This window comes from Mus caroli, unplaced genomic scaffold (genome assembly GCF_978045245.1).
Source record: "Mus caroli unplaced genomic scaffold, Mus_caroli_1 scaffold_12, whole genome shotgun sequence".
Lineage (NCBI taxonomy): Eukaryota > Metazoa > Chordata > Mammalia > Rodentia > Muridae > Mus > Mus caroli.
Window position 1 is genome coordinate 46,642,154 of NW_028227267.1, and position 20,887 is coordinate 46,663,040.

Genomic DNA, 20,887 nt, shown 5'->3' on the forward strand with positions numbered 1-20,887 from the left:
CAATCTTGCTGCACCAGCCCAATTTTTCTGTGTTCTGCTGGCTAAAGTTTTTTTTTTTTTGAGTGACTTTTCCCTATAGCACAGAGTAACTTTTCCCCTCATCCAAGCCCTGACCACCTCCAAGATTAACAAACACACCCAGAACCTTCTAGAAAAACTGTGCAGGCATTTCAGAAATGTGACCTTCACTGAGCTGACCAACCCCTCTGCCAGATGTCGGGCTGTCTGCTTTCCTAGTTCTGTACTCCCAGGGCTCTCTCACACATCACAGGGATCTGGCCTCTAAAATGTCTTCATGACAATTGGTGTGTCTAATGAATCTTCATTGATCAGTTACACTGTACTATTCATACATGAAGATAAATAAAACATGGCTTCTGCCTTCAGGAGGCTAATACTTCTCTTGTAAGAAGCCTGGTTGCAAGGTTTTAAATGCCCAAAAATACAAAGGCACAGAACCTGTTCCAACGTAGACTGGTTTTAAATTGAGGCCTGTAATATGAATTTATAGTGAAAATGTGGACAAAGACTCACTCTGCTACACATCTGTCAGAGTGGATTACACAGACAGCTGCTGCAGACCACTTGTGGGTCTTGTATGTGAAAGCCATGCTCCTTACCATACGTTATTCCTACTGCTGGAAGAAAGGCAGGGAAGGGCAAGCTCAGGAGATTCAAGCCTCTCCTGGACGAGAGGAAGCTACAGAAGAGCAGGGTCAGTTGCAGAGTTCACCAAGATCAGATAATGAAGTAAAAGGTTTTGATATAGTCAGGGGTATGTGTATGGTCTGTGAGAGGGGAACATACTGTCGGAGGGTCATCCAAGGGTCATAGACCCCGAGTGTGGGTTGTGTGCCCTCTAATCAACTCAAGTTGATCATGGTAAATGATGGGAAGGCTTAACCCAGACCCTTCCAATCACTCCAACAACCTCCATTTTAAAAGAAACAAAAAGACTTTTATCCAATGAAGAGAAACTAAGTTTTCATGCTTAGCCTGGGGAAACAGAGTTGGAAGAAGTTTCTCCAGCTCATTGTGCTATGGAGGTAAATGGTACCATGACCCAGTGGCTTACTTGACATCTAACAAGTTGTTTGTGACCTTAAGAATCAGGTCACAATTCTCACACACTCAGAATTGTGTGCCCCATCTAGTGTGACACAAAGATTACATTGACAGCAAAAGAAATACAAAAAGACACAGGATGTTCACTCTCAGAACAATGTATAAATGGTTCAAGAGCATTTTTCAAAGTTTGTGAGGTATTATGGGAAAAACAGTCCAAAGGCCCAAACATCTGGAATAAAGACTGAAGTGGAATTTCATAAATTCATTCCTTTTAATAGCTGAGTAGTACTCCATTGTGTAAATGTACCACATTTTCTGTATCCATTCCTCTGTTGAGGGGCACCTGGGTTCTTTCCAGCTTCTGGCTATTATAAATAAGGCTGCTATGAACATAGTGGAGCATGTGTCCTTCTTACCGGTTGGGACATCTTCTGGATATATGCCCAGGAGAGGTATTGCTGGATCCTCCGGAAGTACTATGTCCAATTTTCTGAGGAACCGCCAGACTGATTTCCAGAGTGGTTGTACCAGCTTGCAATCCCACCAACAATGAAGGAGTGTTCCTCTTTCTCCACATCCTCGCCAGCATCTGCTGTCACCTGAATTTTTGATCTTAGCCATTCTGACTGGTGTGAGGTGGAATCTCAGGGTTGTTTTGAGTTGCATTTCCCTGATGATTAAGGATGTTGAACATTTTTTCAGGTTCTTCTCTGCCATTCGGTATTCCTCAGGTGAGAATTCTTTGTTCAGTTCTGAGCCCCATTTTTAATGGGGTTATTTGATTTTCTGGAGTCCACCTTCTTGAGTTCTTTATATATATTGGATATTAGTCTCCTATCTGATTTAGGATAGGTAAAGATCCTTTCCCAATCTGTTGGTGGTCTTTTTGTCTTATTGACGGTGTCTTTTGCCTTGCAGAAGCTTTGCAACTTTATGAGGTCCCATTTATCGATTCTTGATCTTACAGCACAAGCCTTTGCTGTTCTATTCAGGAATTTTTCCCCTGTACCCATATCTTCGAGGCTTTTCCCTACTTTCTCCTCTATAAGTTTCAGTGTCTCTGGTTTTATGTGGAGTTCCTTAATCCACTTAGATTTGACCTTGGTACAAGGAGATAGGAATGGATCAATTCGCATTCTTCTACATGATAACCGCCAGTTCTGCCAGCACCATTTGTTGAAAATGCTGTCTTTTTTCCACTGGATGGTTTTTGCTCCCTTGTCAAAGATCAAGTGACCATAGGTATGTGGGTTGATCTCAGGGTCTTCAATTCTGTTCCATTGGTCTACTTGTCTGTTGTTATACCAGTACCATGCAGTTTTTATCACAATTGCTCTGTAGTAGAGCTTTAGGTCAGGCATGGTGATTCCACCAGAGGTTCTTTTATCCTTGAGAAGAGTTTTTGCTATCCTAGGTTTTTTGTTGTTCCAGATGAATTTGCAGATTGCCCTTTCTAATTCGTTGAAGAATTGAGTTGGAATTTTGATGGGGATTGCATTGAATCTGTAGATTGCTTTTGGGAAGATAGCCATTTTTACAATGTGGATCCTGCCAATCCATGAGCATGGGAGGTCTTTCCATCTTCTGAGATCTTCTTTAATTTCTTTCTTCAGGGACTTGAAGTTCTTGTCATACAGATCTTTCACTTCATTAGTTAGAGTCACACCAAGGTATTTTATATTGTTTGTGACTATTGAGAAGGGTGTTGTTTCCCTAATTTCCTTCTCTGCCTGTTTATCCTTTGTGTACAGAAAGGCCATTGACTTGCTTGAGTTAATTTTATATCCAGCTACTTCACCGAAGCTATTTATCAGGCTTAGGAGTTCTTGGTGGAATTTTTAGGGTCACTTATGTATACTATCATATCATCTGCAAAAAGCGATATTTTGACTTCTTCTTTTCTGATTTGTATCCCCTTGATCTCCTTTTGTTGTCTAATTGCTCTGGCTAGGACTTCAAGTACAATGTTGAATAGGTAGGGAGAGAGTGGGCAGCCTTGTCTAGTCCCTGATTTTAGTGGGATTTCTTCCAGCTTCTCACCATTTACTTTGATGTTGGCTACTGGTTTGCTGTATATTGCTTTTATCATGTTTAGGTATGGGCCTTGAATTCCTGATCTTTCCAAGACTTTTATCATGAATGGGTGTTGGATTTTGTCAAATGCTTTTTCAATTCCTAGGCAAATGGATGGATCTGGAGGGCATCATCCTGAGTGAGGTAACATATTCACAAAGGAACTCACACAATATGTACTCACTGATAAGTGGATATTAGCCCAAAAACTTAGGATACCCGAGATATAAGATACAATTTGTTAAACGCATGAAACTCAAGAAGAACGAAGACCAAAGTGTGGACATTGTGCCCCTTCTTGGAATTGGGAACAAAACACCCATGGAAAGAGCTACAGAGATAAAGTTTGGAGCTGTGAAGAAAGGATGGACCATCTAAAGACTGCCATATCCAGGGATCCATCCCATAATCAGCTTCCAAATGCTGACACCATTGCATACACTAGCAAGATTTTGCTGAAAGGACCCAGATACAGCTGTCTCTTGTGAGACAATGCCGGGGCCTAGCAAACACAGAAGTGGATGCTCACAGTCAGCTATTGGATGGATCACAGGGCCCCCAATGGAGGAGCTAGAGAAAGTACCCAAGGAGCTAATGGGAACTGCAACCCCATAGGTGGAACATTATTATGAACTAACCAGTACCCCAGAGCTCTTGACTCTAGCTGCATTTGTATCAAAAGATGGCCTAGTCGGCCATCACTGGAAAGAGAGGCCCATTGGACTTGCCAACTTTATATGCTCCAGTACAGGGGAATGCCAGGGCCAAGGTGTGGGGGTGGGTGGGTGGAGGACTGGGGGTGGGGGAGTGTATTGGGGACTTTTTGGATAGCATTGGAAATTTATTTGAGGAAAATACCTAATTAAAAAAAAAAAAGACTGAAGTGGAACAAACAGAATTTACTGCAGGGTTTGCATGGTCTAGCACATCTTGCAAATGTCTTAGAACAATGTGGCAGACAGATTTCCTAACACTTGACTCATAAAACCATTCTTTCTTCTCACTATGGCACCTCAGAGGATCCTGTTCTCAATGTACTAAAGCTCTCAGATACCAGAGGAACAGAGCTCTTAAGAGAACCTCAAAAGTCACTTAAAGGAAAAGAAATAACCAGCAAGAAAGAGGAGACAACCAACCTCACCTCCTTTGATCAGATTCAACAAAAGCAATTTGATCTTCCTCCCTCCCTCCCTCCCTTCTTCTCTCCCTCCCTTCCTTCCTCCCCCTCCCCACCTCTTTCTTTGTCTTTCTTTCTTTCTTTCTTTCTTTCTTTCTTTCTTTCTTTCTTTCTTTCTTTCTTTCTTTCTTCCTTCCTTCCTTCCTTCCTTCCTTCCTTCCTTCCTTCCTTCTTTCTTTCTTTCTTTCTTTCTTTCTTTCCTTCTTTCTTTCTCTCTCTTTCTCTCTCTCTTTCCTTCCTTCTTTCTTTCACTCTCTTTCTTTCTTTCTTTCTTTCTTTCTTTTTCTTTCTTTTTTTAATCCTTCTAAAAAATACTAACTTTTGACTAATGTAAAATCAGTATTATCTCTTTCTCTTCTTCTAGAATAGTTGGTCTCAGTCTTGCTGATGCTGTGACCCTTTAATACATACAGTTCCCCAAGTTACAGTGACCTGCAAGCATAAAATCATTTGATTGTTACTTCACAACTGTAATTTTGCTACTATTATGATTTGTAATGTAAATCTCTGGTATATAGGATATCTGGCATGTGACCCTTAAAGGGATAGTGACACAGAGGTTGAGAAGCACTGTTCTAGATCACCTGGTGGGAACAAGGTTCCTGTAATATTGATGTTCTAAGATAAAGGGGATTGAAGAACATTGAGAATGTAGTGGATGTGGCTATAAGCCTGCATTTGGGAGGTGGAGACAGGAGGACCAGGAGGAGTTTAAGGCTATCTTAAACCTAGAAACCTGTTTATGTATGACCTTAGCTCAGAAAATGATTGAAATAAAAAATGTAAAGAACTTAGAAACTTTTATTTAAAAGGAGAATGTACAGACCAAACTAGATGGAGACAGATGGTTCCCTGGCTTTCTAAATGGTCCTCAAGGCTTTTGAAATTGATGATGTAAGGCCTTCCTGAGTGTAGTAACTGTAAACCATGTGGATTGGGGTCTAATGCTCTGTCATGCCTCAGTGTCACAGGTTTTATCAGGACTCCTCACGAACTTAGGAATTCATTTCCAGCCCTCCTGCTGTGTCCCTACTGGAATTGAGTTTCCCCTGGATGGTTCAGGATAGAAACTCACAGCTTACAAGCAAGATTCCCACTGCTTTCACACACCAATGCTTGTGCTAGTAATGTCAGCCCAGGTCTGTCCTTTTTAAGGTATTATTTTATGTGTATAGGTACTGTACCCTCCTGTATGTGTGTGAACCATGTGTGTGCAGTGCCGTCAGGGGCTAGAACAAGGCAACAAGTGATTGTGAGCTGTCATGTGGGTGCAGGGAGTGGAGCTCGAATCTTCTGGAAGAGCAGCCAAGTGCAATTAACCACTGAGCCATCTTCCAGCCCCACTGTCCTCCCTAAGAAGGAATACTAAAAACCAAAGAGGGAGTCAATGATGCAGACTCTTGTAGAAAGTCTTGTAGAATCCAAAATAGAGGGCCCCTGGATGTTGTGTTTTACCAAGCAGTCATCCAAAAAAATAAAGAGAATTTTTCAGCTACCCAAAGGTAGTGCCTTGAAAAAAAAAAGCTGATTTCTTCAATTAAATAAGCAGACATTCTCTGAGTAAACCTTGGATTGCTACAGATCATGGAAGAACCCAGAACAATTAACAAGGTGATGTTATTCCTAGAAGAATTGACTCCAGAGGCTGCAAATGACCACACAATGACTGAATTAAGAAGTTGACAGTTAAAAAACAAAAAGAAGTTGACAGTTAAGAGAGTATTAAATTTTTTAATTAGAGAAACAATATATATTCAGTATAGACACGTTGAAAAATCAGAAAATAAATAACACTTTTTAATTTGTTTGTTTGTTATTCAACATAGGGTTTCTCTGTGTATCCCTGGCTGTCCTGGAACTGGCTGTGTAGACCATGCTGGCCTTAAACTTATAAATGTCTGCATGTCTCTGCTTTCTGAGGGCTGGGATTAAAGGTATGCACCACCACACGATGAACAAACTTTGTTCTAAATATATTTTCAAGGTAAGCATAAAATAAAAGAGATACATCTTTTTTGAATCTTTTACCTCCTTTACAAAAATACCATGGTCTCATCTCCTTCCAGCTTCCAAAAATGCCACTGTGCCTTTCTTTGTAGGAAATGCCCTTGGTAAGGGAATGTTCACTGTTCAGTTTCTCCATCAGTAAGGCACAGGGCACACCTCTGTAAACCATCAAAATCCTTCTCCAGTATTTCCTGTGAGCTAATGACTAGGAACCAGTTCTTGAAACCTGGCCATCTCAGGCTGTGCTACCCACTAGGCACAAGGACTTATTAAAAATCGGGTATTGCCTGCAGCATTAAGGCACAATGAGAAAAGGAGAGTGGGGGGGTCATTGTACATGATGTATGTGATGTGTCTGTTTGTAAAGCTCTCACTCCCCACAGAAGTGAATTTATTCCAGCAGTTTTCACTTGAGTTTGTTGATCATTTCTCCAAGACCATTCTAGTCTTAGGTTTTGTAACCACAAAAAAAAAAAAAAAACCACAATAGTTTTTGAGATGATATCCTTAAAGTGAACATTGAGCATAATAACCATGCCGTTTTGGTGAGCTCTGATAGGAAGTACAGAAGAACTGGTTAAGGTGAACAGGCCACTATAGTGACCCACAATCCCTAGTCAGAGTTTTAGCAGAAAATCTTGGGTACCATCAGTGAACTTGGGGGTTGGAACATCCCCTAAAGGGCAGTGCTGAACTACATCTCCTCAGACTGAGATTCTCACTTTTTGTAGTGGCTGAAGCCACCTGGTACAGAAATAGGGAAAAAAAAACCTTGCAGATGGAAATTGTTAAAGAACTAGTGGGCAGGAGGAATTGGTCAGCAGTTAAAAGCACTTGTTGCATAATCATGAGGACCAAAGTTCAGATCCCAGCACACATAACAAGTCAGATATCTCCCCTACACCTGTCATCTCTGCTCTAAGCATCAAGGAGACAGGAGGGCCTTCAAGTTTTCTGGCTTCCAGCCGAGTCAAGAGACCATGAGTTACAGGTTCAAGAGACCTTGCCTCAGAGAAATAGGCAGAGTGATAGCAAAGGGTAAATGATGACTTCTTATACAGGGAAACACACGCGCACACACACAGGGGCACACACACACACACACACACGTCATTTTAAAAATATACTGGACTAGAGAGATGTCTCAGCAGTTAAGGACACTGACTGCTCTTCCAAGAGGATCTAGCACCATGGATTTCTAGCACCACTGTAGCTAACAACCATCTGTAATTCCAGGTCCAGGGAACTAAATCCCTCCTCTGCTATCTGCTGACCCCAGCCACATATATTGTGAATATATCATGTAGGAAAATACAAGCAAGAGCTACAGAGTGAGACCCTCAGTCTGTACCAAATTTCATCTGAAGTCAGGAGATTATGCCAAACCCTGAAGTGCAGATTCTGCCAAGAACCAACCTCAGGTCAGTGAGTATTTTCTGAGACAAGGAGTGTCTGAGAGCAGGAAAAACAAACCACTCGAAGTCAAATCTTGGGTCTAAGCTGTCAGCCTGTGTTCTGCTGGAGAAAGCTTTCCAGCCTGCTTTCTCTCTGTTCTGCTTTTTTCTCCCCTCTGGCAGATCTGATTTCTCTGGAAATCTCTAGATAGTGCTTGAGGTTTCCTTTTCATTATCCCGTGAATCACCACATGGGATCATCTGATGACCACAACCCATCGATTCTCAGGAAACAGCAAGAACATATTTTCTTTTAACATTGCAAAAGATCTCAGCGATCAGAGATGGTAAGCTAGCTGGGTGGGACCTCAAATTTCTAGTCCTAAAATTACCATTTCTACCCCACCTTGGACTAGTCTTACTGTGTCTTAGGCTGACCCTCAACTCAGGAATGTGCCTGCCTTTGTGTCTTTTTGACCAACCTGGTTTATAGTGTACCTGCCTTTGTTCCTTCACATTCATGAAGGCCCTCATATAATTCATATTTCATCCTTAATTTTCACATAGTTGAGAAATCATATATGATCATACTCATTTTTTTAGAATTCTTTTCCACAGACTGTAAGGCTGCACTGAAGGTCTCAGACTGGACCATTCTGCTAAGGCATTAGCCAAACCTTTGCCACCCGGACTCATGCTACCTCAGATCCTATGCAGTCATTAAGGTCATCAGGAAGGACACTGGTCAAGGGAACATGAAAATATGTCCATTATTATACGAACAAGCCTTATGCCATGGCAGTCCACGTCTGCTGGTCCTGTTCCAGGGGCTGGAACCCTGTCATTCTGTCTCCACCAAGGCCATGCCAGACTCAGCAAGGTTCCATAACAACCAAGAATGGAAGATTCGACAAGAAATCCATTTGCTGTTCTAGAGGAGTGGCTTCTGTGCAGCCCTGACTGTGAGCAGGAAGTATCACCACTGCCCAGTGGGCAGGAGAGGCCATGTATTGCATATGGGAGCCCAGGAAGGAACAGCAAAATGGAAGCTGGGGGTCCAGACTGACAGTCAGAGGTGTGGACCTGAGGATGTCACCCCTCTGCTCCACTCTACATCTGACACTCCAGGAAGGCTCATGACCACATCTGGTGATGCCCAGCTCACCCATGTCCTTAAAGGGATGGCACCTCCCTGTCTGAAAGTAATTCCTGACTACAGTTCTGTCCTCAGGAGTCAGGGCAGGACCTCTCATTATTCATCCTTTTTCTGTATGAAATCCAGTTCCCCTATCTTGGAACCTGTCCTTCCTGGTTTGTGTTGAATGATCTCACAATTGAACTCTAAGGACAGCTCTGCAGGAGAGGGCAAGGAATAGCCTCACCGAGAGACCCCAATTCCTGGGTTTCCTCTGCCAGCCACTTCATTCCCACAGAGAAACTTCAGGGAAGATGTTCTGGAAAGACATCCTTCTCTTCTCTGATACTTTTGCTTCCAGGGACTGGGAAGGTGCCTCATTTGGTAAGAGGCCCTATCTTTCTTTCTCTGTCTTTGCTCTCTGTCTCTCTCTCTCTCTGTCTCTCTCTCTGTCTTTCTCTGTCTCTACACACACACACACACACACACACACACACACACACACACATTGTATGTATGTGTCTTCCCCTTCCACTTTCTCCACCCTATCAGACACAGAGATACCAGAAATCTAGATGAGCATGCCAAAAATGTTTGTTGATTAGAAAAGATCTGTGCAGCTGAATTAAAGGGAGTCAGTGACAGGTTTCATGAGGACAGGTGCTGATATAGAGCACAGACAGAGGAATTGGTTTTTCACTACTATGATCTTGGCAGTAGCAGATGAGGGAAAGTACAAAGTGCTGGCACTGGAGCTAAAATGTCCCATCCAAGTGAACCAGAACCACTGGATAGTTGGGAGTGTCCTGTGGAGTTCTGTTCTCTCAGGCCACTCTGTAGTACTTCACTGAACCTGTCCTTTGGTATCTGCATTGTGTATATATTCTTGTCGGAGTAGTGAGGTTACAAAAAGTTATAGATACCAGAAATGAAGTAGCATGACAATTTTTTTTCTTGTCAAGTTGTTGCAGGTGATATTTGGATGACCACACACATCAACAACATCAGCACAACTTGTGTGAAGAACAGTATCTATGTCCTTACATCTTAGTCTATACCTATTAACAACCTATATTGCATCATCACATCGGGGTAGGTGCTATTCTAGATAGGCTCAGTGTAAAACTTCTGGGGAAGGGTTGGTTGCTGGCCTTAGGCAAGCATTAGGACAAGTCCTAGCAGCAGCAGGAGACAAAGACTGAACTCAGGCAGATTCAGAGTCAGGATTCCTGTGAAAACAGAAGAGAAGTGACTACTCCCAACTTACCTCAGTTTTCTCTCTTCCTGAAGGGCCTCTGCTGTCACTGTGGGTCCATCGTCCGACTTCTCTTGGACACTGTCCCATCACTGCCCCTCCTGTTCCAGGCTTAGAGAGTCGGTGTCTTACCCAGTCTGTGTTATGGATCCTGTGGAACTGAGTGCTGGTTGTACTGGAATTCAGAGATAATGGGTGAGCTCCACTTGGGTCCATAGATATAGAGCAGGCTCTGTGGGTGGAACTGGTGGCTCAGAGTCTTCAACATGCAGAACCCACAGATTGGTACATTGTCTGCTTGTACAGCCAGCCTTCTGTTACTGCTCTTGGCCAAGCCATGGTGCTGCTGGCTCCATTGTAAGAATCAAATTCCAAGTCCTCTTGTGCAGGTAGTTTGAAGTCTGAATCTGAACTCTACATAGAAATCCTTTCAATTTCCTGCAGACTTCATGACTGGGTTTGAATAATGGACAGATCAAGTTTTCTTTTAGTTTGGCTACACATTTAGAAACAAAGTCTTAGAAAGCTAGAATCATGAGACACTTATATTTCTGTCTTTCATTTTTAAAATCATACGATGTTGGTGTGTGCAGAGATGGCTCACTGCTTAAGAGTAGTTGCTGCTCTTCTAGAGGACCCAAGGTTGGTTTCAGCACCTATGCTGGCTGGCTTACCACTGCCTGTAGCTCCATTCCAGGACATCTGGTGTGCTTGAGTAGCATCCGTTGGCAATTTCATACACATGTGCACAGACACACAGAGACACATAAGTCAAAATAATACTTAGGCAGGCAGATTTCTGAGTTCGAGGCCAGCCTGGTCTACAAAGTGAGTTCCAGGACAGCCAAGGCTATACATACATACATAGTAACCCTGTCTCGAAAATCCAACCCCCCACCAAAAAAACCCCACCAAACAAACAAACAAACAAATAATACTTAGGGATGGGTGAAATGTCCGTGCTTAAGAGAGCTTCCCCTCTTCCAGATTTCTTCCCTTCGAGAGGACCCCAGTTTGGCACCCAGAGGTCACAACTGCCAATAACTCTAGCTCCACAGGAATCAGACATGTGTTTGGTTTTATAGGATCTGTACCGGCATGGCACATGTAAGTGCAGACACATGTTAAAGTTAAAAGACAAACTTTAAAAATGCATTTACAAACAATAACTCAAAACTGTACTCACAGCAAACGGAATAGTATGTTTCTGGTTGATTCCTGTAACAGATTCCTTAGTACATTTCCATCTAGCTCAGTTTGCTCCAGAGCTAGTACTAATGGTCTAGTTTTACATCATGGACCCTCAAGAGAATACCAATTTATCTAAGATGTCCGAGTTACTGTAAGACAAAATATAAAATACATTGGTGTGACTCTAACTAAGGAAGTGAAAGATCTGTATGACAAGAACTTCAAGTGTCTGAAGAAAGAAATTGAAGAACATCTCAGAAGATGGAAAGATCTCCCATGCTCATGGACTGGCAGGATTAATATAGTAAAAATGGCTATCCTGCCGAAAGCAATCTACAGATTCAATGCAATTCCCATCAAAATCCCAACTCAATTCTTCACTTACTTAGAAAGGGCAATTTGAAAATTTATCTAGAATTAACAAAAATCCGGGAATTGCAAAAGCTATTCTCAACAATAAAAGAACCTCTGGGGGAATCACCTATAAAACCTAAAATCTATAACCATGCAGGCTGGTTAAAACATCTTGAGATCTTCCATTGTGTGTACATTTGAGTATAGAGCACTCTCTGTAAGCAGTTATTTTCAGAGTGGCTACAAGTATACAAAAGCAAGTATATTGGGAAGTAAATGTTTAATTTGTGTCTTGTTTGGAAATGTAAACATGTCATCAGGTCTTTGTTCCTATTCTCCCTGACCCAGGGGAGCCCCCACTCCACAGGGGGCCCTCCCATGAGCTTTCCTTTTCTAGTTGTTACTTCTGTTACAGGTTGAGTAGTATGTTAGCATTGTAAAGGAATCTCACAGCGTCCCCATGCCTTCTACTCTATAATGAGCCCTAAGGACAGAATCAAACATACACACTCTGTATAAAGGGGGAATGTGCCAACACTAGAAATATTAGAAGAAGAATTTCATGCCTCATGTCTCATGGATATTACTGGCTTGGAGAGGAGACAGACAAAAATTCCAGGAAAGTAGGATGGCTTTCAGGAGGTTAAACATTTTAATAAACACGTTTTTTTTTTTAAATTGGTAGTTGTTTTATATGAACTAAAAATTCTGAAAGATACAATATTCATGACTGGGGATGTGACTCAATGGTAGTCTATGTATCATATGTGAGGTCCTGGGTCTGATACACAAAACACACACACACACACACACACAGTTTTTCCTGGCAACTTCATAAACTACAATTTTTTAAGTACCCATTTCTGTTTAAATATATGCCAAGTTGGGCAAATCCATTTTACAAAGAGCCCTGGCCTCTTGTCAGAGATGTGAACAGGTTCTAAATCCCCTGAGTTGTTGGGTGAAGGTCCATCGACTTCCGGGAAGAGTCCTGACTGCTGAGAGTCTCTGTCTGCTCCTGGCACTCTGACATTGCTCTAAAAATGGAATCTGATGTGTTTGAGCAAGTTAGTGTGTCAGACTAGGGGATTTTGTGTCTGTGTGTGTGCTGTGGGTGAGGTTGTAGTACCTCTGTTTTCTGGTGGTTTATCAAAACAGGGCCACACTGATGTGTCTCCTCTGGCTATGGGAGTTGGCTGGTATCCCCCTGGGGATTGATGAGGCCATCTGGGTTTTGCAATGGACTGCCTACTCTCCTAACAATGAGAGGCTGTGACTCTAGAACTCAGTCCTTCCACATCTGTATGCTTGCACACTGAGCTTTTCCGTGCCAGGTTGGATACCAGTAGAGTGGCCTCAACCTAAAGACCCTGAGTGCTATCCTTCTCTGCACATCTGAAGTAGTTTAAGTGCTGGCATTTGTCAGAAAAAAGTTTGGCACTTGTCTAATGGATGCCTGGTCATATGTGACTAGGTCTCCCTTTCAAGAGACTCTAGTACACCAAAGCCAGGCTATAACAGCTGAGTCATCTTATCACATCCCCAGCCTCATTTCCTTTCAGCTCACAGTTTGGTTGAGTGCGGGAGGGAGAGGGAGCAGACAAGGACAAAGGGGACCTTCAAGCTGGGCTGTGCCTCAACAAAGCTGGAAAGTGTTGAGGTTTGGCCTCTTTCCAAGTCCTCATGCCAGCCACTCTTCCTCCTCAAGCTGTCAGGCCCAGTTCTTAGGAAGTGTATCCATCGGCATGTGCACATTCTGGGCAGCTTTTGCTTGTTTGCTTGTTTGTTTGTGGAGACAGGCTTTCTCTGCACAGCCTTAGCTGTTCTAGAACTAGCTCCTTTGACCAGGCTGACCTCAAACTCACAGAGATCCACCTGCCTCTACCTCCCAAGTGCTGGAATTAAGGGTTTGATTTTTAAAGAAATTACACTCCTAGAGTGTACTCTATGGTCATGAACAAAAGCTCATTGGAGAAGGCAAATTAGCTGATTTTAGAACTTTTTGCAGGCAAGAGTAGAACACTTGTGGGTCAATTGCAATAACCCAATGACTCATCAGACCCCAGGGGAATTATCTGCCAGCGCCCATAGCCAAAGATTGCTCGGACTACAGATCAAGTTTTTTAATAACTGCTACCAAATCTTGCATCTCTGAACCTTTAAAAAGAATCCCAGAAAGCTTTTCGTGGTTAGAGGATCTAGATCAGTTGATGAATATCGAAATAAGTAAGCAAATATTCTTCTCTGGAAAGGATCCACCCAATGGAGAGACAGTGAGATTAACTAACTCAAAGGAATGTTGACAGCCTGAAGAAAGAGGTTACACCAACCTAAGTAAATCCAGATCCATCCGGACCATATTGTGGGTCCTTGATTTCAGTATAGTCTTCTCCGAGTGTTCCCAAGTCCAGGTGTGAGCATGCCTGCAAGTCAGTGCCCCAAAGCTGCCTGCTTGCATCTTTGCTGTCTTCTGAGAGAGCCCCGTTCTTGCCACACAGAGGACCAGCCTTGCTGAGGGAGTCTGAAGATGCTCGCGTGCTGTATTCCTCCTCCTGCTACAGCGAGTCAGCTGATGCTCTAGTTCACTGTGCCTGGACTCACCTCAAACATCCCCAGCACAGTTCCCACACAGCGAGAGATGCTTTGCCCTTGCCTCCACCCCTACTCCTCTAACAACCTGTAGCTCTATTTTTTTCTACTTTTGCTTTTAGAAATTAGTACAGCTTAAATCACACACAAATATCTACACAATGATGGAGGAAAATCTAGAAATTAACAAAGAGCTAAAATAATGCAATCATGCCATATATATATATATATATATATATATATATATATATGCATGTATGTTTGTGTACCATGCATATGCGATGCCTGGGGAGGACAGACCAAGGCATCACTACAGATGGTTGTCAACTGCCATGTGGGTCTGAGAACTGAGCCTGAGTAAGTGCCCGCAACCACTGATATATCTGTCCAGCCCTGAAGATGTATATATCAGAACAATTCTCATAGACTTCTTCACTATCCTGCTGTGTAGTGTCTGGGTATTCAAAGTCTGACCCTGTGGCTTGTCTATTGTTCGATCTTGGCATTACTTCATAAGCAGAGCAGACATCCATAATTCCTTCTGTACATGGTCCCCATAATGCTTAGATGTAGACAGCTTTAAAGAACAGGAGGTTGAGTAGCCATATTTTGTTATCTGCAAATGAATGGAGGGAAGATGAACCCAGGAAGTACTCATTCTCTTCCCTGAAAAAAAAAATGTGTGGTCCACCAGGTGGTTACTATTTGACCCAGGCATGCTCATGGGAAAGGTGAGTGACTCATTGTCCGTGATTAGTGTCCTTGGTTTACAAGTCTCTTCCAAAGTAGAGATCCTTAGATAGGTTTTCCCCACCCTGTCATATGAGCACTATGTATTACCAGCCTGTGAGGAGCCTCTAGCTTGACACCACAGAACCCTGTCTCCAGGAGCACACAGCTAGACTCATCCCCAGTTGGAGGAAAGCCGGCCAGCTTTTGTAAGATTCTTCCCTGTGGGTCCTCAACTCTCTGCTACTTTTCCTCTGAGCTCTTTCTAGCAGTTCATCTATTTTAGTGAACCTGATTACACCCCCCCCCCCTTACACTTTCTGGACCCAAACTCTTGAAATTAAAAAGAAAAAAAGCGAGAGTCAAAATTTAAAATGAAAACAGGTTCCTTTGGTGTGGTTTGTATCTGGGAAGAAATTAATTGGATTTTGAGCAAGGAGATGGAGATATAGGAGGGTTTCTTAAATTGTGATTAAAAGCCCCCAAAGGTGCAGGAATCCATTTGCAGAAGGGCATGTGATCTGCCGTGTTTCCTTCCATAACAAGCATGTGGCTTGGCAGGAACAATAAGAAAAACCCCAAGTCTGGTGATGGTGGCCAAGACCTTTAATCTCAGCACTGGGGGGGCAGAGGCAGGCAGATCTCTGAGTTCAAGGCAAGCCTGGTCTACAGAGTGAGTTCCAGTACATCCAGGACTACACAGAGAAAGCCTGTCTCCAAAAAGAAAAAGAAAACCCCAAATCAGGAAGTGCTTTCATCAGTACTTTCTCCTCTCTTCTTTCCTTTAAAAAATATGGATGCTCTTTAAAAACAAAGTGGAACATGAACCAAGATCAAAAGATGGTAGGTTGAGGGAAGAAAGGAGGAAAGAGGAGGAGGAAGACCAGGCATCAGGTGTTGCATCAGGCTGGACTGTTGAGAGGATACACAGAGAATACACAAAGTAGCAAGAGTGTACCTAGGAAAAGGGTGTTCATCACATTGCCACCCCTGCTGCAGGTAGTTTGCTATACATGTCTAGGCTACAAAGCACTGCCAACCCAGAGAAAAGGAGGAGGTCCATTCCTGTGAGCACTACCAGGTTAAGAATGGGTAAACTAGACTGCACAAGAGCTAGAACTATTCCACTGCAGAAATCCGAATGACAGTCACTGTTGTGTATGCGACTAAGGTTCAGTACCTCTGGCCATGGCAGATTTACACCTGCACTCCCTAACAATACCACTCTCGCCTGTTTTCTCACAATTATACCTTGCCTGGCTTTGAGGGGAGTGTTAGAGTTAAACACACAGTGAGACAGTCAAGGGAGTAGACAGGAGACACTGGTGGTTGAGGTGTTCTGCTGGAAGTTGCTTCCTGGGTGTTTTAGAGAAACCATAATGAGAGACTGCATTGGGTAAGTTGGTAAAAATTAATGTGGAATTTCTGCAAATTAGAAACAAGTAACCCCTTTCCTGGCCACATAGGCCTGAGACTTTTCAAAGCCTAAATAGCAAGTGACTTTTAGGATAAAACACCCCCTGTGTAGTGTTCATGGTGCACAGGCTTGGCTTACCCAGAGATCCTTCAGGGAAGATGTATTTCGGTGAGACTGGACCAAGGTCACCCATCACCGATTTCTTCCAGTTGGTACCTTGTACCATCCACTAAGGTTATATAAATATGTCACTCCAATTCCAGTGTTGCTAGATTTGGCTCCTGAAACCGGTAAAGAATCCATTAGCTTAGTAAGAACCATAGACTTTCAAAGCTGGAACCCCTCTCATTTATGGATGGTAAAGCATAGGCCTAAAGAGAAAAAGGAAGGTAACTACCAGAGAGAGATTGAGAGTCTGCTGTGAAGCCAGCACTATGATTCAAGTAAAGAATACAGATCCCTCTCAGCTGTAGATTATAGAGCAGCAGGAAGTATGGACAGGTAAATGGTTGTTTCCCTAAGATCACATGGTGTGCTTGAAAACAGTGGCCATGAAACCCGATAGCTGGTAAGTGTTTGCTTTATGATAGCCTTAGCATTAGGATCCTCCACATTATTGCTTTTGCTCTGACTCAGTAGAGCCTGAAACCTCCAGCCTCCTAGATTCCAAGCTATACTCCTGATCCTACACTACTGACCAGATTATAGGCTGAGGGCCAGGACCTCGACCTTCTACACACATCACACACAAATACACTTGCACATGCACATACACCCAAACACACAAGCACGTGCACACCTGCACATGCGCATATGTGTACATGCTCACACACACACGGTAAAAGTAAAATGTTCCGACCTACGCATGAGGGAAACACAAAATAAAATTAATGGTAAACTTAATGCAACTGAAAAACAAAATGCAGGGTAAAAACAAAACAAAACTTACTTAGGGCTGATTTTCTCTTTAACTAACATTCCCTTAGGCTGGCTGAAAGATGCAACATTCTTTTTATTTATTTATTTACAGACAAGGTCTCCTGTATCCCAGGCTGTCCTTGAACTGGCTATAGAGCCCAGGATGACCTTGAACTGACAATTCTCCTGCCTCCATCTCCCTGGAACCACATAAACTAGGTGTGGTAGTTCTTAAGGAAGATCAAGAGTTTGGACCCAGCCTAGGCTACATAGCAAGACCCTGTCTCAAAGTAAAACAAAACAGAAAATCAAAACATAAAAGCTGATTTTTCCTGTTAAATGTGGGGGCACTCAAGGTTATCTGATATGATGGGGTTCTGTGTGGAGGTGCAGGTTTCTCAGAAGCCATGTACCATGTTTTCTGGGACCTGAACCTCACCAATTACAATGCTGGCTGGTAGGAATCCTTGTGTTTCTACCTCCACAGCACCAAAATACAAGTGCTTGTCAAGGAGTCCAACTTTTTACTTACTTGGTCATTTCCTCCTTGTGGTGACCTTTTTAGAAGTTTTATTTTTATTATTTTAAGTTAAGTGTATGCATGAGTGTCTGTGAGCAGGTTTGTTTAAGAGAGTTCCTGGCACCCACAGAGGCCCGAGGCACTAGATCTTTGGAGCCTGAGCTGCCAGTGGATGTGAGCAGCTTAGTGTGGGTGCTGGGATCGGAACTCAGGCCCTCTGAAGAGTAATATACACTTTTAACTGCTGAGCCATCTCTGCAGCCCCACCATGAAGAGGGTTTTTATATCTCAGGATGATCTTTTTATATTTTCTCCAAAGAACTAGGGATATGATCAGAAATTCCTTGATATCTCCCTGTTATCCCCCTTTTCTCAAAATTACAAATTTCCTAAGAAATAACATTTTAAAAGTCCATAAGAGAAGATCCAGCAATACCACTTCTCGGCATATACCCAGAGAGGATAGGGGATTTTCAGAGAGGAAACTAGGAAAGAGGATAACATTTGCAATGTAAATAAAGAAAATATCTAATAAAAAAATAAAAAAATTAATAGAAAAACGTCTATAAGAAAGTCAAACTCCAGAAGAAGACACCTTGGCCCTATGGCCTGTGATAGGCAGATGTGTGTGGCACAGGGTAAGCTGAGAACTCTGGGGAGGTGATGGTAGGAATCTTCTCTCTTCCCCTCTTCAGAAAGATCTTACAGGGAATTTTAAGTCCCTTGCCTTTAGAAAGAGATCTCAGTTTTGTTTTGTTTTGTGTTTTGTTTTACCGCGCTGTAAGATCATTTGCCTATGCTAGCAGTATTACAAATGTAGGAGACACTAGCAAATATAATCTCAGATCATCCAAAGAGACTCTGAAGTAGACCACTCTGAAGATGAAGCTTGAGTTCCCCATTTTTCTCTGTAAGAGCCTCTTCTAGACCCACATCAGGTACCAGACAATGTTTTCCATTCTTCCTATGCATTGCATAACAACTCTGCCCTCTGGGAGAAGTAGACCTGCACCCTTCATCCCAAGGTGATCTTCTCTACAGCTTTCCTCATTGATGTGGAACTGAGTGACTGCCTGGAATCCCATCTCAGTAGCCTTGGGGCATGGGCTGTTCTGTGTTCCTGATCCCCACAAGTCATTCTTCATGGCTCTCAGCTCCTGTGTTATCATCTATCTTGCCTCAGGAAACCCCATGCCTCCCCAATGGATGCCACATTTCTGTTCTGTGCATTTCTGTTTTTCTTTCTTCTTCCTTGACCCTTGCCCCCACCCTACCCTACCCCCCCAAACAAGCAAGCAAGCAAACAAACAAACAAACAAACAAGCAAAACAGAATCTTTTACAATATCAAGCTAGAGTAGAATTCAAGCAATCCTTCTGTCTCTGTTTCCTAAGTAGCTGTGCCTTACTGACACATACTACACCTGCCCTTGGTATATCTTAAAGGTCTTTGTGCCCTAGGATCTAGCACAGTTTTGGGCCCAATAGGGATTTGTGTAACGTTTGTTATCAAGTTAAATAATAGATGAATTAAGAATGTATATAGATTTTTGTTATACTATGGAGGTGAACCTAAGGAATAAAGGAAGATGACTGTATCATGGAGTCAGTTAGGAAGGCCAAGGCAAGGATGTAATTAGGTAGCTGAGGACCCTCCTTTAACATGCTCTTTCAGAGAAGAAAGTCTCCACCCACTTAGTCTAAGTTAGAATGTATTTCTATGGCCTGACCACCAATGCTCTTTTGCCCTTGGCAGGAATCCCTGTTGGAAGAGATGGTGATGAGCCCAGGTTCTTTGTGCTGAGTCTGGTTGTGATCTCTCCCACTCTGGCTCAGGATGACTACAGGTACTTAAAATTCCTGACTCAGCACTATGATGCCAAGCCAAGGGGCCGAGATTACAGATACTGCGAAAGTATGATGAAGAAAAGAAAGCTAACCTCGCCTTGCAAAGAAGTCAACACCTTTATCCATGACACCAAGAACAACATCAAGGCCATCTGTGGAGAGAATGGAAGCCCTTATGGAGTAAACTTTAGAATAAGCAATTCTCGCTTCCAGGTCACCACTTGCACGCACAAAGGAAGGTCTCCCCGGCCTCCATGCCAGTACAACGCCTTTAAAGATTTCAGATATATTGTTATTGGCTGTGAAGATGGCTGGCCTGTCCACTTCGATGAGTCTTTTATCAGTCCGTAGACAGCAGGCCCTTGGCACAGGCCTAGCTCTGTTTTCTTTTTATCTCCCCTCACAACCATGATCACTGGTTCAGCATTCACTGTCAGTGGCCAGAAAATGAATTATCTGAAACATATGTCTCCTGATTTATAATGCACAGAAATAAAGATATCTCAAAAACCATTAAGACTCAGTCTGCAAGATCACTAGTTTCCAGTAAATTTAGCTTTTCCTGTTTTCTCTCCTTGCTGTACCCCAGGGGAAAGGGACTGGAACACAGAGAGATATTCATCCTAACCTGCTAGTCAGTGGGAAGATTTCATCTTTCTATGGTGCTGAGGATGATAAATTGATTTACAGACAGGACAGGGAATTTTCAAAAGAGCCAAGTTGCCTATTTACTAATAGGTCACTATTGGAGCCCTTTGGAAAGGAGTTTAGGATCAAGAGCCAGCACACCAAGGATAGCCACCTGCCCTCTCTTCCTGTACAGCCTGAGACTGTCAGCACCTATGGGACAGCCCCAGCTTCAGGCTGTCATCCTCAGCAACCTAATTCATCCCCTTATTTTTTTAAGGACCTAAACTCTGGCCAAACCTGATTCATAGTTTCACATAGAAATAAATTTCAAGACCAGCCTTCATGAAGCAGAGTTGGAGACTTTTATCAGTGATAATTCTGACATGGGCTGTGAACAGAAAGGTGGTGAACAAGGCATACCCAAATGTGGGTACTAGGTCCCCAACAGAGAGTCATATATAATTGTCTTAATATTAGTCATATGCACAATGCCACTCAAGCCACACATTAAAAGGTCATAAGGATATCCCTCCGTTTTTCTTTCCCTCTGTCTAAAATATTACTTCTTTTATTTTATGTGAAT

General features: G+C 42.7%; 1 protein-coding gene and 1 pseudogene across 1 annotated transcript; one reads left to right on the plus strand and one right to left on the minus strand.

Annotated features, from left to right (window-relative positions):
• Window positions 1-9,609: 9,609 nt before the first annotated feature.
• LOC110288464 (non-secretory ribonuclease-like) lies at window positions 9,610-16,582 on the minus strand (annotated as a pseudogene).
• Window positions 16,583-19,536: 2,954 nt separating this feature from the next.
• LOC110288463 (angiogenin-3-like) lies at window positions 19,537-20,067 on the plus strand. The gene has a single exon (XM_021154805.2). The coding sequence runs from the start codon at window positions 19,537-19,539 to the stop codon at window positions 20,023-20,025; it is 489 nt and encodes a 162-aa protein (XP_021010464.1). The 3' UTR covers window positions 20,026-20,067.
• Window positions 20,068-20,887: the final 820 nt, after the last annotated feature.